Source organism: Microcaecilia unicolor, chromosome 6 (genome assembly GCF_901765095.1).
Source record: "Microcaecilia unicolor chromosome 6, aMicUni1.1, whole genome shotgun sequence".
Classification (NCBI taxonomy): Eukaryota; Metazoa; Chordata; class Amphibia; order Gymnophiona; family Siphonopidae; genus Microcaecilia; species Microcaecilia unicolor.
In genome coordinates, this window is record NC_044036.1 from 28,272,034 (window position 1) to 28,290,158 (window position 18,125).

The 18,125-nt window shown below is 46.6% G+C and overlaps 1 protein-coding gene across 1 annotated transcript in view; it reads right to left on the bottom strand.

Moving 5' to 3' along the window:
• Nucleotides 1–18,125, bottom strand: part of LRP8 (LDL receptor related protein 8) — a 534,355-nt gene that overhangs the window by 10,085 nt on the left and 506,145 nt on the right. Inside the window, 3 exon segments of the mRNA XM_030207129.1 lie at nucleotides 1,550–1,618; nucleotides 2,874–3,116; nucleotides 13,938–14,090. Coding sequence (XP_030062989.1) covers nucleotides 1,550–1,618; nucleotides 2,874–3,116; nucleotides 13,938–14,090 — 465 coding nt within the window.

Below are 18,125 nucleotides of genomic sequence, written 5' to 3' on the forward strand. Positions count from 1 at the left end.
TTGCCCAGAGTCACAAGGAGATGCCTGTGGCTGAAGTGGGAATTGAACTCAGTTCCTCAGGACCAAAGTCCACCACCCTAACCACTAGGCCACTCCTCCACTGTTGCTACTATTTGAGATTCTACATGGAATGTTGCTGCTATTCCACATGTAGAAGTCGGCCCTTGCAGATCACCAATGTGGCCACACAGGCTTCTGCTTCTGTGAGTCTGACGTCCTGCACGTACGTGCAGGACGTCAGACTCACAGAAACAGAAGCCTGCGCAGCCTTCTACATGGAATGTTGCTAGTGGAATAGCAACATTCCATGTAGAATCTCCAATAGTAGCAACATTCCATGTAGAATCTCCAATAGTATCTATTTTATTTTTGTTACATTTATACCCTGCGCTTTCCCACTCATGGCAGGCTCAATGCGGCTTACATGGGGCAATGGAGGGTTAAGTGACTTGCCCAGAGTCACAAGGAGCTGCCTGTGCCTGAAGTGGGAATCGAACTCAGTTCCTCAGGACCAAAGTCCACCACCCTAACCACTAGGCCACTCCTCCACTGATATGTACCAATTCATATGATTTATTGATTTAATACATTTGTATCCCGCGCTTTCCCACACAGGGCAGGTTCAATGCGGCTTACATAGTAAATATAATTACAAAGTCATGTAAGGAGAATATTACTAACTGCAGTAAACATAGTTATAGAAAGGCCTTAAGAATAAGTGAGATGAATATGAAAAGGTGCAAGAAGATAGGATAAGCAAAAGGAAAAGGAATGGGAGGAGTATGGTGCAGGGAAGATGGTGAAGAAAAGACTAGGGAATAAGCATGAAAGGAGAATTGGGAGACAAGGACAAGATATAATCATCAAAACAGGAATCATGTGATTGGGCTTATAAGGTTAATTGGGGGCGTTAAGGTAAGCTTGCTTGAAGAGATGGCTTTTCAACGTTTTTCTAAAGGGTAGATAGTCGTTCATTGTTCGGATGGATCTTGGAAGAGCGTTCCAAAGCTGGCTGTCTAAAGGAAAAGCTGGATGCATAGGAGGTTTTATACTTAATTCCTCTGCAGCTGGGAAGGTGCAAATTGATGGTCTCAAACAGACATGCATGTCAAGCACCATCATCAGGCATCGTTCCATGCATACACAAAACAGAGCTGATACCTGGAGCCTCACTTGCTTCTAAAGGGCATGCTGTTTTTATAAATAGAATTAATTTTCTCCTCTTAAGTAGGGAGAAGGCATGATCAGGTTACTGAAGCATTTTAAACTGCAGAGCAGGACAAATCTCGAGCCCTCCTCTGCATCACCAATTATATGCGACGCTGCGTATGTCACAATTTCCCTGTGCCTCAATTACTCAAATACAGAAAGGTACAAATGGTTTCCATAGAGTTGTTTGAGTGCCTGACTGTAGTTCTGAAATACTACCTTGGGATTTTCATCAGATGAAAGCCACGCTGCAAAATCAGAACCTTTTTTTTTAATTACTGTAGTTAAACATATTTCACACCATGATACAGCTATAGTGTTTTTAGTCAAAACTGCTTACCAACAGGAACAATTACACCAATTATCGCTGCTGTGACTGTAGATCCTAAACCGTAGCTCTGGTTTCCATCTGTAAAGAGACACGGGTTCAGTGAACACACAGTTGGATGAAGATAAGCCCCCTTATCACTTACAAATTTTAACACACCAAAAACCAGAAAAAAGGCATGCAAACCCCCCCCCCCCCCAAAAAAAAAAAAAAACACAAAAACAAAAACCCAGCCAATTCACAACTTCAACGTTTAGAAAAAAAAAATTGGTAAAATGTCTAAAATGTTTTGGGTAAAAAAAAACAAAAAAAACAGCACCACGGGCCTTTAAAAATGGAACACAGTTCTTTAATGAATGAGCCTTGATAAAAAGACCCAACACGGGCCGTTTCGGTGACTAGCACCTGCATCAGGGGTCACAGTGATGACGTGGAAAACTTGGGGAATAACTCGAATATATTCCTCTACAATATATTATTCCTTACCCCACGTCTCATATAGTAAAAGCTACAAAGCACCAAGGCACTTCAGAAAGTGAAAGTGCCTTGGTGCTTTGTAGCTTTTACTTTATGAGACGTGGGGTAAGGAATAATATATTGTAGAGGAATATATTCGAGTTATTCCACGTCATCACTGTGACCCCTGACGCAGGTGCTAGTCACCGAAACACGGCCCGTGTTGGGTCTTTTTGTCAAGGCTCATTCATTAAAGAACTGTGTTCCATTTTTAAAGGCCCGTGGTGCTGTTTTTTTTGTTTGGACTTTAGTTTGTACTTCGTTCCCTCTCTTTTGTTATATATAAAATGTTTTGGGTATCATAATTGACAACAGATGCAAACCAGTGGCGTAGCTACGTGGGGCCACAGGGGCCTGGGCCCCCGTAGATTTGGCCCTGGACCCCCTGCCGACCCCGCCTCCTGCCGCCAACCCTCCCCCGCCGCCGTCGTTGTTGCCTACCTTTGCTGGCAGGGGACTCCAATCCCCGCCAGCCGAGGTCCTCTTCTTCCCGCGCAAGGCTTCATTCTGTTTCTGACTCACAGAAACAGAACGAAGCCTTGCAGATCAGCCAAGTGCTCGTCAGGGACGCCCTTCTTTTTTCCATTATCGCTCGAGGAAGTCCATCTGATAGGCACGCCCCAGTCCCGCCTTTGCTACGCCTCCGACACCCCCCCGGGAACTTTGGTCGTCCCCGCGACAGGAAGCAGTTGGGGACGCCCAAAAATCGGCTTTCGATTATGCCGATTCGGGCGACCCTGAGAGAAGGACGCCCATCTCCCGATTTGTGTCGAAAGATGGACGCCCTTCTCTTTCGAAAATAAGCCTGAAAGTCACTTACAGTGCTGGGATAAACTGCCGTTTTCAGTACTCAGGACTCTGGTATCCGAGTGTCGGGTGGTAGATGAGTGAGCCTCTGTGGTACTGGAGACTTTTAATACTGTTGCGGCCTTGGCGTCTTCAGTAGCAGGATCTGCCCTGGCAGTAGTTGCAGGGCTGCTGGCAGCAGTAGGACTAGTGGTATTGGAAGCCGGTGAAGATTTAATTGTAGTGAATAGTGGCAGAGGAGTTGATGTAAACTGAACTGAAAAAAAAAAACCCCAAACCCCCAAACAAATCATGAAATAGCTCATGAATACATACTGAAAAGAAAACGCACTGTCATTACCAACAATTAGTGTTTTGTTCATAGTGGTTAACAGTTAAAGCATTCAGAATATAACAAATCATAAACCAATAAAAACAAAATTCCTCAATGGATTTCCCAGCATACGGTGACATTAAAGCACAGCTGTGAATTCTCTTGCAACAGAGTGTAAAGTGACTTGTTTTGTGACTGTCTATATCACATTAAAATAGCTCTTTTGGTATTTTAGTTATTAGAATTTATATGCCACTTTCCTGGAACCCAAGCATCCAAACGGTTAACAACTATAACACAGAACAAATTCCCACATGAAATTAATATTCACACCCAGCACATAGCTTTCAATAATCACAGAAAATGCAATGTCCACTACCACTGCACAGCTATGCTTCGGCCCTTTTTTCTTAACCCTCTTCCTATCTTCAGACTTGAAAGAACAGAAAAGCTTTGTGCTGATTTCTAAACAGCTTTTGTGAACAATCCTAACGGAAGTTTATTCCCCCACAAGGCGGCGGATGTGAAAAATGCTTTCACCTAACAATTTCAACCCATCATCACCTGCACAGATATCACATTCAACAATGCAGCTTGCAATGAGTAGAATCCCCACCCTAGACAGTACCAGCTCAACTTATCCTTCAGCAACTACAGGGTGGCACTGTGGAATGCCTACAATGTTAAAGCCAGTAAGTTAGACTGCCCTCGTTCCCAAACTGGCAAACACTGCGGCTTCTGAATTGCTGGGCGCATGCTCTTTCTTCTGTGAACTTCTGTCAGAGATCATGGCTAGTAATGGAAGCCCTACAAGTACACTGCAGTAAACGTTGACTGCTATCTGCTGAGCCTTTTCCTTCAAATAAAGGAGGGGGGGCCTTTAGCCCTTGTCAAGTTGCAAAGTTTGGAATACATTGAATTAAACTATTCATGCTGGAGGTGGACTGTAAGGGGCCCTTTTACTAAGCTGCTTAGGCGCCTAAGCATGCCCAAGCACCAAATTGGAGTTACCATCCGGTTACCGCGTGGCCCTTGCGGTAATTTCAATTTTGGCGCGTCTGCTATGCGCGTCTGAAAAGAAATGTTTATTTTCTGGTACACAGCAGCTAGGCGTGTCAAGTGGCATTTGACGAGCGTAGACCATTACCATCCGGTTACCACATGAGACCTTACCGCTAGGTCAATGGCTGGCGGTAAGGTCTCAGACCCAAAATGGATGCGCGGCAATTTAAATTTTGCTGCATGTCCATTTTTGGCAAAAAAATAAATAAAAAGGAATTTTTTGTAGGTGCGCTAAAAAATAATTCTGCACACGCCCAAAACACGTGTCTACACTACCGAGGACCATTTTTCAGAGTATCTTAGTAAAAGGACCCCTTAAAGTCTTCAGATAAGTGATTTTTATTTTTTATTCCAAGTGCACATTTGTGGAATTTTTTTTCTTTTAGTTTTTCATTGTTTTTAACACCAGTTTGGGACAGTGCAGAAGTAATGTACGCGTTGATTAGTGTTTGTGCCTGAGAATGGTTTTTGAAGCACTGTTTTTTTCTCCTATGCAGTGGCGTTTCTAGGGGGGGGGGGGGCGGTGGGTGCGGTCCGCCCTGGGTGCACGCCGCTGGGGGGGGGGGGGGGGGGGTGCCGCGCGCACCTGTCCTCCGTTGTTCCATGCTTCTTCTCTGCCCCGGAACAGGCATGCGCGGCACCCCCCCCCCCCCCCCCCCCGGCGGCGTGCACCCGGCGGGGGGGGGGTCCTTTGTGGGAGTGTCCTTTCACCGGGGGGGGGGGTCCACGCTGCATCGGAGGGAGGGGGCGGGGCGCATCAGCGATCCGCCCCGGGTGCCAGGCCCCCAGGAACGCCACTGCTCCTATGGGAGTTTTTTTTTCCCAATTTCAGTAGAAGCCAATGATTAGAGTCCATTTAAGGGTTTGTTAAAAGCCTACAACTTTCCCTGGACAGTTGAGGCTGCACCTACACAGCTAGAATGTGAATAGTTTCAGGTTGATTGAAGTTTTAGTCTCAACGTTTTGAGACTCTGTTATCCTAGCTTTTGGTTTTTGGTGAGGCTGGTAGCTAGGGATTCCTAGAGATGAGAATAAAAAGGCCTGCTTGTGCTCGGAGAAAGCAGATGTACAGGGCCGTCCCTAGGGTCTCTGGCGCCCCCCTGCAGACTATCAGTTGGCGCCCCCCCCCCCTCAGGGATCCTTGAGCAGGCAATAGCGATGTTAATATCGCCAATGTAATCCGGCTCTGGAGATACCTTAAGACAGGCAACAGCTGTATAATTTTTGCCAAGAAGCAGCTTTAAGGATACCGTAGAGTCCTCAGGTATCTAACTCTTGACAGGCTAAAATAAAAATGCTTCAGGGAAAATTGTGGTGAAGCAAGTACATTAGTATTTTAATGACATTTCTTTTCTGGATAATCGGTGAAGTTTGTGAAATGGGACTGTGAGTTCTCATTTCGGAAAGAAATTGTATAAAGCACCACGCCACCACCATAACCATGAATTACAGAGGAGGAATAAATATATTTGAAAGTGCTATATTTCACAAATTCACTGAATAAAAGTTTAGCACACCTGTCTCGCTCCAGCATAAACAAGAATCCTAAATTCTCGGAAGAGGGGAGGCCAGACGTTGGCTTGCAGCATCAACCTGCACTTAGGAAAACTAATCTCTCGCTTCACTCTTTAAGAAAGAGGAGCCAGATTACCTAGTGGATACAAATACAGTCAGGGGAAGGTTAATGTGATCTGCCAGAGTCAGGAAATCTTCTCCCTTCAACCTTCCAAATTAGAATCTGACTGACTTTCATATTGGCATCTGGCAGGTTTTCAGAAACAAAGATGTACCACGAGGTTGGCCCCAAGTGCACTATATGCCTGTAGAGAAATAGCTCAGATAGATTTAGCCCCATGTGTAGCCCAACAATTTCCATTTAAAAGTCGTGACAGATCAGTTTTGCACACCACACCCAAACTTGACACGGTTTTATTTTACCCCAAACAAACCACGTTAACCTTGCCTGTCAGTTCAACTGGCCTGGGTTCGGAACAGCTGATGTCAGGTTTCCTGCACGCACCTAGCATCAGTGCGGCATCGCACCAGCCCAGGACTCTGAAAACACCAATGTTCTGATCGGAACCATCAAACGGTCGGTTGGAGACTCGGACTGCCTGCCTGGCAATGTGCTTCGCATCTGCGAGCGAGGCTCCAGGCGCGTGCGTGGAAGAGCTGGGGGCGATGCCAAACAGCTGAGCGCTACACGGGAAGGCAGCAGCGCATGCGCATAGGCGCCGACGCGCCAACGCGGTACGGTAGGTTTGTTTTTAATTTTTAATATAAACTGTCTCGGCCGGCGGTGGCGCCCTTGAAGGCAGGCGCCTCCCTGCCGTGCTTACCCCGCTTACTGGGTTGGCACGGCCCTGCAGATATACAGTTGTTCTCGAAGACAGCAGGCCGATTATTCTCACATACCCTTCCCACCTCCCCTAGGAGTTAAATTTTAGTTATAGGCTATCTGCTTTTTGCTTTTTCACCTGACTGGAGGACCCGTGCTCATGCATCAGGCGGGAAGGCACATGCACGGTGGGACAATGCTAGAGCCACCTGCTTTGCTCGCTGGTCGGTGTCCGCGCTGGGCTTCCTCGGGTGGCGTCGCCGAGATGTGGGAATGATCGGCCTGCTGTTCTCTAAGATCACCTGCTATAGGTAAGTATCTTTGCTTTCTTGACCTCAGATTTTTCCCATAGTGTAGCCTGAAGTGGTCTCTGCTGGCCTTTCTTGAAAAAAAAAAATTTGATTTTCCTTTTTATCCTGCTGGACAAGTCCAGACCAGTGAGTTAAGTCCCCCCAACCAGCAGATGGAGGTAGAGATCATACTTCATAGTGAAATAACGGATAAAAATTTATCCTGCTGGACAAGTCCAGACCAGTGAGTTAAGTCCCCCCAACCAGCAGATGGAGGTAGAGATCATACTTCATAGTGAAATAACGGATAAAAATTGTAGTGCAGCTTGGAACTTGTCACTATTTTTCTACCTCCAGCAGATGGTAAATGTTAGACTGGTGTAGCTGAGATTCCTGATAAGGCATGACTCCCAGGTTTAGTCTTCAACCTGCAGCCTTGTAAAATAGTCTATTGGTCCAGCTATTCTTCCAGGATAGATCCGTGAACTGTTCTCTGGTTTAAGTCCTCTTCTTTATGGACCTCCACTACTCCGAGCCCTAGACAATGGGTTTGGAGATTGGACTGGTACAGACCCTCAGGTCCCTACCATGTGCCCTGGTTGTGCCCCTCCCCCCTTTTTCCTCTTGTGGGTTTGGCTCCCCTTTCTCTTGGCAGAGCCAACTGTAGTGCAGCCCTGTAGACAGAAGGGCTGTCTGAATGATAAATTTGTTTTTGGTGGAGGGGGAAAAAAATCAGAACTCTACATCATTAGGCCAAGGCTCTGAACAAAAGGGAGAGCAGATTGGACCATTCAAGTCAGCAGTGAAGATTCCTGGACCCAGGTAGGGCAGGAAGTAGTGGCTCAGGGGAACATAAGAATAGCCATACTGGAACAGATCAATGGTCCATCTAGCTCAATATCCTGCTTCCAATAGTGGTCAATCCAGGTCACAAGTACCTGGCAGAAACCAAAATAGTAGCAATATTCCATGCTACCGATCCCAGTGCAAGCAATAGCTTCCTCATGTCTGTCTCAATAGCAGACTGTAGACTTTTCCTCCAAGAACTTGTCCAAACCTTTTTTTAAACCCAGATACGCTAACCGCTGTTACCATAATGCCTGAACCCTGCAACACAATCGAAACCAAAGAGCGTAATGGACTCAACACAACTCTTCCTCTCCACGATTCCCTATTGTGTCTGTTACACATGAACCTTATTCTACCACTACATCACTTTGTAATTGCTCATACCGGAACTGGCGATCGCCATTACGGTACTATCGAAGCCACATTGAGCCTGCAAATAGGTGGGAAAATGTGGGATACAAATGTAACAAATAAATAAAATAAATAAATATAGTGTAAATCTCAAATGTCCATGCCTTCAGCTCGTTTCCAAATGGTGTAATAGCAAACTAAGGTTGGATTTTGAGAGATACTATATTATCCATTATTGGTCTTTCTCTAATTTCAGACCAATCCAGATCTTCAAATCCTGACATTTCAGTTTTCTGCAAATTAAAAACCAATCCACTGCTCTTTTTCAGAAATGTATGTGTGTCAATCATAGTGTGGTTGTTGTGTTAAGATATTGTTGATACTTTCGATGTTTGTAACAGATGGGAATGCCCAGTTTTTATGACTGTTATCCGCTTAGAACTGTGAGGTTATTGTGGAATAAAAAAATAAAGTGTTATGTTATGTTATGTTAGTACCTCCACTAAACACTCATTCAGGCGAGTATTCACCTGGTCGGGGGATTCCCCAAGCAGCCCTCATAACTGAATATCATCCACATAAATATAAGGGGTAGTATATAACCCCATGATTGTACCGTTTACCACAGTGGCTGCATATAGACATTGAACAGCAACAGGGACAAAGCCGAACCTTGGGGGAACTCTCCAAATTCAATAATCCTGCTCCAGATTTTACCTGGCACCTCTTTCCTCCTCAACACCTCCCTTCCTAATCCTAGTTGGGCACACCTGGATCAACACCTTCCCCCTCCACAAAATCAAAGGAAGATCAGCAATAGTTGTTGCTTGTTATCTAAACAACAAAAAAGGCCATTTCTGTACCACAAACCTCCCCAACCCCCACCTGTCCCTCTAGTCATTTTACTTCCTCTAGAAAAGTACCAGAATTCCCACTGCTTCCTCTGTTTACCACACCGTTTTTTAAAATCTAGGGGTCCTTTTACTAAGCTGCGGTAAAAGGCAGCCTGTGGTAGTGAGGGTGTGTGTTTTTGGCACGCGCTGGGCCATTGTTCACCGTGGTCTAGTGGTTAGGATTCAGTGCTCTCACCGCCGCGGCCCGAGTTCGATTCCCGGTCAGGGAACCATAATATACACTGGGGAAAAAAGGCTTTTTTAAAAAATGGTGTCAGGAAATGGCGCTAAAGTAGTGTGTGGCTCTTACTGCCACCCACTGACCTACCAGTAAGGGCTCACGCGCTACATGCGTGGTATTCATGTAGCGCGCATCAATATGGCCACGCTGCTGATTACCGCTGGGAATGCCCCTGCAGTAGAAAACAGAAAAAATATTGTCATTGGTGAGAAACGCCACGCACCAATTTCAAAATTACTGCCGGGTGGGCGCGCTAACCGGGTGGTACTGTTGATTTGGCAGCGCTACACATGCGGTAGCCCTGTCGCTTTGAGAAAGGGCCCCCTAATGAGATTATGTTTTAAGGCAATAGTCATGCTTTATGTCTGAATTTAAGAGATGAAATGAGTAATGTTTGTTTACAGGGTCAGTAATTTTTCAAACCACTTTCACTGGGGGGGGGGGGGGGGGGAGGGGAGGGGAAGGGCATTTTATTCATTGAAGTGGGGCTATGAAAATTCCCACCCTCATTTCAGGCAGCATCACCCGAGTTATTCTATGGGAAAGGAAAATGGGACTTGATACACAGCCTTTCTGAGGTTTTTGCAACTACATTCAAAGCGGTTTACATATATTCAGGTGCTTATTTTGTACCAGGGGCAATGGAGGGTTAAGTGACTTGCCCAGAGTCAAAAGGAGATGCAGTGGGAATCAAACCCAGTGCCCCAGGATCAAAGTCTACTGCACTAACCACTAAGCTACTCCTCCACTAGCAACATTCCCTGTAGAAGCCTGCCCTTGCAGATCACCAATGCGGCCGCGCAGGCTTCTGTTTCTGTGAGTCTGACATAGTAGCAACAGAATCTCAATAGTAGCCAACATTCCATGTAGAATCTCAAATAGGGAAAGGGAACTGGGACTTGATATACTGCCTTTCTGTGGTTTTTGCAACTACATTCAAAGCAGTTTACATAGTATATACAGATACGTATTTGTACCTGGGGCAATGGAGGGTTAAGTGACTTGCCCAGAGTCACAAGGAGCTGCAGTGGGAATTGAACCCAGTTCCCCAGGATCAAAGTCTGCTGCACTAACCACTAGGCTACTTTGTAAACTGCTTTTTTGGGTGGGGAAAATGTTGAAGGAAGACCCACCAACAAAGAATTGGAAATGCAATCAATGTACATGTTTTTCCTCCCCTAACCTAAACATGTACCTGAGAATGTCTCCTCAATGCAGTTTATGATATAATGCATTTTTAGCTGCAATTTTCAAACAGCCAATTAACGAAGGTAAAGCTCTTTTTAACTCAAACTACCCTCTCTAAATAACTAAGATTGAAAACCGTATGTAGCATGTATATCAATTTCTGTTAACATGCTCGTTCTATGTTTATTTCACTTATTCTTTTGATAGATCACCTATCCACACAAATCACGAAGCATAATTAAATACAATCAACATAACACGAACGTATCTTAAAACCCCTCCGTTACTACACCTGCTTCTTTACAAAAATGTATTATGTAGACTAAGCTGCCTTCTAAAAAAAAAAATAAAGAAAAAAAGCTGTGCATTCCTATAACCTCCCCACTGGGTGGCGGAGCAGGTGGGGGGAAGAGGGGTTGGTGGTTGGGAGGCTAGGATAGGGGAGGGCAGACTTATACGGTCTGTACCAGAGCCGGTGATGGGAGGCGGGACTGGTGGTTGGGAGGCGGGAAATACTGCTGGACAGACTTATACGGTCTGTGCCAGAGCCGGTGATGGGAGGTGGGACTGGTGGTTGGGAGGCGGGACTGGTGGTTGGGAGGCGGGAAATACTGCTGGGCAGACTTGTACGGTCTGTGCCCTGAAAAAGGCAGGTACAAATCAAGGTAAGGATACACATATGAGTTTGTCTTGGGCAGACTGGATGGACCATGCAGGTCTTTTTCTGCCGTCATCTACTATGTTACTTTTTATATGATTGTCTAATCCATCCAATATATCCAAGCTGACTGACATACCTTTGCCGGTCTTGAATATCATCCTTTATTATCAGCAGGGACTGCGGCCATACTGGCAGCCATCTTCCCTTTCTCCATCCCTGGCCTGAATGCACTGCCTCTGCGGCCCATCCAAACCTTGACAGCCCTTAAAAGGTGGACGTCTCAAACCCATGTTTGGCCCAAGCCACAGGATAAGCCCGCCAGAGGCCAGGTTTACAAACACAAACGTACAGCTGTAAATTCTACTGTCATTTTCCAGTGACATTTACAAAAACCATTCAATAATCTACAGCCTTGTCTTGTATTTTGTTACGGGAAGCCATTAGAAGAATTTACAGCCTTATTACAAACACTTCAAGGCACTTAATCTTATACAGAGTTAAAACAATATCTGTTTCTATAGACAGAAAAGCTATAATTAAACACACCCACACATTACAAGTGATGCCATGACAAGACTGGGTGGTGGAATCGCTCCAGAACTTTCTACCAAAATGGAATTATAGCTTAAACCCCTGATGGCAAACCTATGACACGCGTGTCAGCACTGACACGCATGCCATTTTCGCTGACACGTGGCGGATTTCAGCATTTCCTTGATTTGTCCAGGTTTCTCGACAAATCTGCCCCGCACTCCCCGACAGAATCCTCCGATGAGCACGCGACCACCTCACCTTCTTAACTCCTCTGCTCTGATGAACGCGCGACAGCGACGCAGGCAGGCTAGAGGCAGCGTCTGTGCGCGTGCCAGCCAGCGCCTGCCTGCTCAGCATCAGCTGGTGATAATCCTGCACGCACTGAACGCTGCACGCTTCACGCAGGCGCAGCGGCTTACTTCTACTGTCTGCAGCCTGCCGCCTTCTCTTCAGCCGCTGCCATAATAATCGCGAGTCAACGAGAGCACGAGGCTGCAGCGGGACGCTGGTCTCTGTCTTCTGACTCTTCTCTTGTTGTGCCCTGCCTGCCCCTTGCTTAGCCGCCGCCATAACAGTGAGGTAAGATTCTTAAGAATGGGCTCCCATGATAAATTGTTTGGGATAAATATAAGTAATATAACAGCAGGTTATGCCATGATAAATATCGCGAAATTATAGTTTTTTTCTCGAAGTGACACACCACCCAAGTTATGCTCGGTTTTTTGGCGAATTTTGACACACCAAGCTCAAAAGGTTGCCCATCACTGGCTTAAACTATAAGAATACCCTACTCTTTATAGAACTTTGAGATGTTGTTATTGAGCAGCAGATACATTTGCAATTACCAAAAATTCGGCTAAAATATTTTGGAGCACAAGGCCTTTGAAATGTAGTGTGTCAGCTGGACCAGGTCCCCTTGCTTTAAAACATTAGCCAGGCCTCCTTGGCTTTTAGTGTCTTGGTGGTATCACTAGAATTATAATGTCTCTAATAGCACACAGCAAAGCTTGTAGCAGGTGTGTAATAAATTCCAGTTCTATACAGCTGGGTGGTTTGGAAAGACCCTATCCTGTCAAAATGAATTTCAAAAGCGATGCAAGGTCCTCAGGATGTATTGCTGACACTTCTCTGCAAGACCTGGCCCTCACTCAGCTCAAAACTGGGTTGGCTTGATGGCTCAGTGGCAGTGCCATATGCAACTGTGTGGGAGATTTGGGTTCCATTCTTTGGTTACACATCTATCTGCTGCTTGGGTTGGTGCTCATAAGGGAAGACATCTCAGCCATCACTCAACGGTGACACCTACTGGTCAGATTCACAGCACAGAGCTGCAGTCTGTGTAGGCCAAAGACTCTGTTGTTGTTGCAGAGTGACTAATGGATAGAGGAAGCCCTCGGTGTAACTGAATGGTTTATGGCAAGGCAGCCTGAGTATGGGCCAGGTAGGACTCAGATGGAATCTGAAAGGTGCAGAAATAGGGAATATGGTGCCAACAATACCGAAATCCATCCCTGATGCTATAGGAATATGTATTCTAAAATAAAACAGCTGTTCAACTTATATACAAAGGAACATAAATGAAAATTACAAGCACGAACCATTTTTACGGCCCTTTATTTTCAGCTTAGACAGATTTTTTTTTTTTTTTGGGGGGGGGGGGGGGGGGGGAGGGGGAATCCTGGGCCTTAAAAGACATTACTGGAATTTCACCCTCATTTTCTAGCATTTAACATGCAAAATTGTTTTATATGATTGATCTGAATTTTGGTTTTTATATGACTCTACCTAGACTGAAAACTTTGTTTTTGTACATCGAATGGTTCGGGAGATAACATACACACACAAACAGACTACACAGGTGATTTTTTTTTTTTATTTTTTAAGGAAACCATAACCATGGATAAACAAAGTCCAAGTTATTTTACAGCTCTCCTTAGAATAGGAATTTTCATTTTCATTGTATTAAAGGAATGACAACTGACTTACAAAATATTAAATTAACTCCCATTTCCCTACACCTTGACTGGAACAGGAGAAGCTGAGCACTGCTTCCAAAATAAACCCCAATATTTACCCAGAAAAATGAGAAGTCATCTTTTGCACTGACTTTCTCCCACTTTTGCTGATGCAGTAAATTCTGATAAATTCCCAGGAACAACACAATATACAGCTAAAAGCTAAGAGCTCTGGATCACTTTCGAGTATCTAACCTGCATTCCATGAAGCTGGCAAGGTTGCACGAAGGATGGACAGCCAAATGAGTTATGGCACTTAGCTTATCTCATAGGAGGCCCAGATTTGGTTAGAGGAAAGGCCAAGAAACCAAGCGTCACAACTGTCTGGGTAAATTCCCCTACCTTCCATGCATGTTTTCATATCAGTCCTCAGCTCCATGTTGTCGGGGCAGGCACAGGTGTACTTCGGGGAGTGGGTGGAGATCTGAGGTGCAGGCAGGCACAGGTATTCACATCCTCCATTTGGCTGGGAACCCAGGTTACAAGCATCAAGAGCTGTTCAAGGAAAGACAAGCTTCACTGGAAAAAGGTTCTCTACTGGTTGGTAAATTCCATTCACAAGAAGCTTAAATCCTCCAATGCTCTGCACGTAAGATTTTAGACTGGCGCCGCAAGTGGAAGGAGCGAGGGGGCTGCACTCCTGCCCCCAACAACCCCGCTGGACTACCAGGGATACAGGTAGGCCCAGAGGCAGGGCCTGTCTGCATGGCTGGGTGGGGGACAGGGGGTCTTTCATGTGGGTTGGGAGGAGGGAGGGAAAAAAGGGGACATTTTGGCGGGGCGGGGGGCATTTAGTTTAAATAAATAAATAAATAAAGTTTTGCAGGCCAGCCAGCCCGATATTCAGTTAAGGCCATATAATTTTTATGCGACCCTGGCTGAATATCGGCCAGGCCTGCATAAGTGCCGGGTGCCTAACCCACCCAATTTATCCCAGATATTCAATACTAGTGCCTGGCCATGGATATCAGGGGATAAGTTACCAGGCGATGATCAGTGTTTAAAAAATTGCTGACCACCAGTGGCTGAATATCAGGGGGTGTATTTTCAGTTCAGCCAGGAGTGCCTAAGGTAAACCAGCAATATTTGGCAAATTTTCAGCCAAAGTAGCAAATTAAAATTTTCTTAGGCCTGGGTAGTTGAAATCTGGCTGCCCAGCTTTAAGACCTGCCATTTCACTCACTGGATTTTAGGTGTGGGAATGCTGCTAGGGCCATATTTGTGGTGGTTGAATTTAACCACTTGGGGTTGGGGGAGAAGGATTTTTAAATGCTGGGGCTGCCAGTTAACTTCTAGAGTTAGCTGGCTAATCAGCTTTGAAATATTTTGCTCTAGTTTGCAAAATTTGTCCCGGTTTGCTATAGGCCCCCCAAAATTATTAACCCAAACATGATTGTGCCAGAAACTTAACTGCATAATTGGCGCTGAATCAGAGGTGTAGCCAGACCTCAATTTGGGAGGCACATTTTGCCCCACCTCCTTGCCACTCTTGTCCGTAACCCCACATACCTGGGCTGCTGTCGGTCCCCAAGCCCCGCCAGAAGCTTTCCTGTGGTGATATTTGCAGTCACGCTGCCTGTCCTGCTTTCCCGCCCTGGCAAGCATGCTAGTTTTCAGTAAAAATGAGGATGCCCCAAGGCCCCCCCATGGGTACGCCACTGGCTGTGATAATATAGAGTAGGTAGCACTGAGTAATTAAAGATTATTATTAGGAATAAGTGAACCACTGGTTAGAGCAGTTTGGTCTGATTTCCTACCCTTAGCCCAAAGGGTAATATTCAGTGGACCATTTTATTTATGCATTCTTGTATCCCTCTATTATCCAAAAACAAGTGTCGGTTCCAAGTGGCTTACAATTTACATTTGGGTGGAGCAGTGGCATAGCTACGTGGGGCCAGGGGGGCCTGGCCCCCCCCGTAGATTTTGCCCTGGACCCCCCTGCCGATGACCCTCTCGAAACCCCCCCTCCCGCCGCCAACCCTCCCCCGCCGTGGGCTACCTTTGCTGGCAGGGGACCGCAATCCCCGCCAGCCGAGGTCCTCTTCTTCCCGTGAAGGCTTCGTTCTGTTTCTGACATCCGGCACGTTGTACGTGCAGGACGTCAGACTCACAGAAACAGAATGAAGCCTTGCAGATCAGCCAGCAACACGTACAGAAACAGAACGAAGTCTTGCGCGGGAAGAAGAGGACTTCGGCTGGTGGGGATTGGCTAGCAAAGGTAGCCCACAGCGACGGCGGGGAAGGGTTGGCGGGGGGGGGGGGGGTTTGAGAGGGTCATCGTCGGCGGGGTTGGCAATGGCAGGGGGGGGGCTAAAATGTGCCCCCCTCCCACCGAAGTCTGCCTACACCCCTGGGGTGGAGTTACAGTACTGTTGTGCAATGTGGAGACTGGAGAGGGCATCTATAGTTTGTGTAGATTCTGTAGATTTCTATAAGAAAAACTATGGCAACCCCAGGACTGTGAGCAGAAAAAGCTAGAAGAGGCACACAGCTTAGGATGGCATTTGAACAGTGTGCCATTCCCTTCACTTCCTTTCCCATCAGGGTCTAGAACTGCTGCTGCACTCTGACTGGAAAGGAAACCGTGTTAGCTTTGATTATCCTCAGAAAAATGCATTAAAGAAATGGATTTAATCTCTTACGCATGGAGATGTGGCTGTGCAATCAGATAAAGAATCAGAGCCTTAATGTACTGATGCTTACCGCTCTGGTATTCAAACAAAGCCAGCTGATCTAATTATAAAGCGTTCCCACATCTGTGTGTCTGCAGCCATCAGCAGTGCTTTGAGACTCCACTCGCAGCTCTCCCTGGTGTCAAGTCACTGACAATCTCGAATGTTATACCGACTTCACGGCTAGACCAGGGGTTCTCAACCCAGTTCCACAATGCATATGAATGAAATAGATTTGCACACAATGGAGGCAATGCATGCAAATTTATCTCATGTATATTCATTGTGGATAGCAAAAGAGAGACAGGTGCATCACAGAAATAAGGACAAAAATACAAAAAGTGAACACTAGGAATAAGAAGAAAAACAAAATGAGCTCTGTGTAAAAAGAAGCCTTTATTCTCTTGACGTAGTCACACAAAACCAGCCGTGTTTCGCCAAAACAAGTGATCCTTCCCTTAAACACCGCGGGCCTTCTTTATAAACGCGCATTTGCCTCTATGCGCGTCTAGCGCACGGCCAAATGAGACTACAGCTGGGCTACCGCACCCCCCCCCCCGCCGTAATTTCAGATTTGCCGAACGCCTATAACGCCTGGATGATTTATTTCCTCCCACGCGTGTCGTTCCTGGCAGTTGGCGCACGCAAACTGGTCACCGTGCATGAGCCCTTGCTGCTAAATCAATGGGTGGCATTTAAGGCTCAGGCCAGTTTTAGGCGCACGCTGGTTTCAGATTTCCCGCACGCTCTTATCTGTCCCATTAAAAAAAAAAAAAAAGCCCTATTTTGCAGATGCTGTCAAAACCGGCCCAGCGCATGCCCCAATACACACGCCTACACTACCACAGTCCACCTTTTACCGTGGCTTAGTAAAAGGACCCCTATGGGAGCGATTCTATAAAGTGGCGTCTAGAGGTAGGTGCCACTTAGGTGTGTCAAAGGTGCCATTAATTGACAAGTGTGTCCCTATGCACACTAAGCAAGGGCCAGCCTTGGACGTGTCTCCCAGGTATGCAGGTAGTTTATAAAATACTGTGAAACTATGTGCATCACTTGGCAGGGGCGTAGCCAGACACCCAATTTTGGGTGGGCCTGGGCCCAAGATGGGTGGGCAGAAGAACCCCACCCCATCCCATAGGTGATTTGGTCTCTCCTCTCGCCTGCTTGCCATATGGTCTCTCAAATATCCCTCCTCTCCTGCACACCTTTTAAATTTCAGATTTCCACTGGCAGTGAGGAGCAACTAATACACACTACTCATGTAGGCCCCACATCCTTCCTGTTTCCGCATAGGCGGGAATACGTCAGAGGGAAGGCTGTGGGGCCGGTGTAAGCAGTATGTATCAGTCGCTGCTTCCTGCAGGTGAAGATCTGCTATTTATAAGGTATGCAGGAGGGACAGTTGTTGGGAGTTTTCAGCTTGGGAATCTCTGCCAGCCACATCATAGGTGTGCTGCTACTGGTGGGCCTGAGCTCAAAGTGGGTGGGCCTGAGCCCACCCAAGCCCACCCTTGGCTACGCCACTGTCACTTGGTATACTGAGGTGCACCAACCTATGTCTGCCATTGACATGGTGTAAGAGGGCGTGCCTACACAGGGGTATGCCACAGGGGCGTAGCCAGACTTTGACGGGAGAGGGGGTCCAGAGCCCAGGGTGAGGGGGCACATTTTAGCCCCCCCCCCCAAGTGCAGCCAATCCCCCCCTGGCGCCACCATCACCTTTGACCCCCTCCCCCGCGCCAACCCTTTCGACCCCCCTTCCCGCCGCTGCCGTTGGGTACCTTTGCTGGCGGGGGTCCCCAACCCCCGCCAGCAGAAGTCCTCTTCTCCGGCGCGACCGCACAGGCTTCTGTTTTTG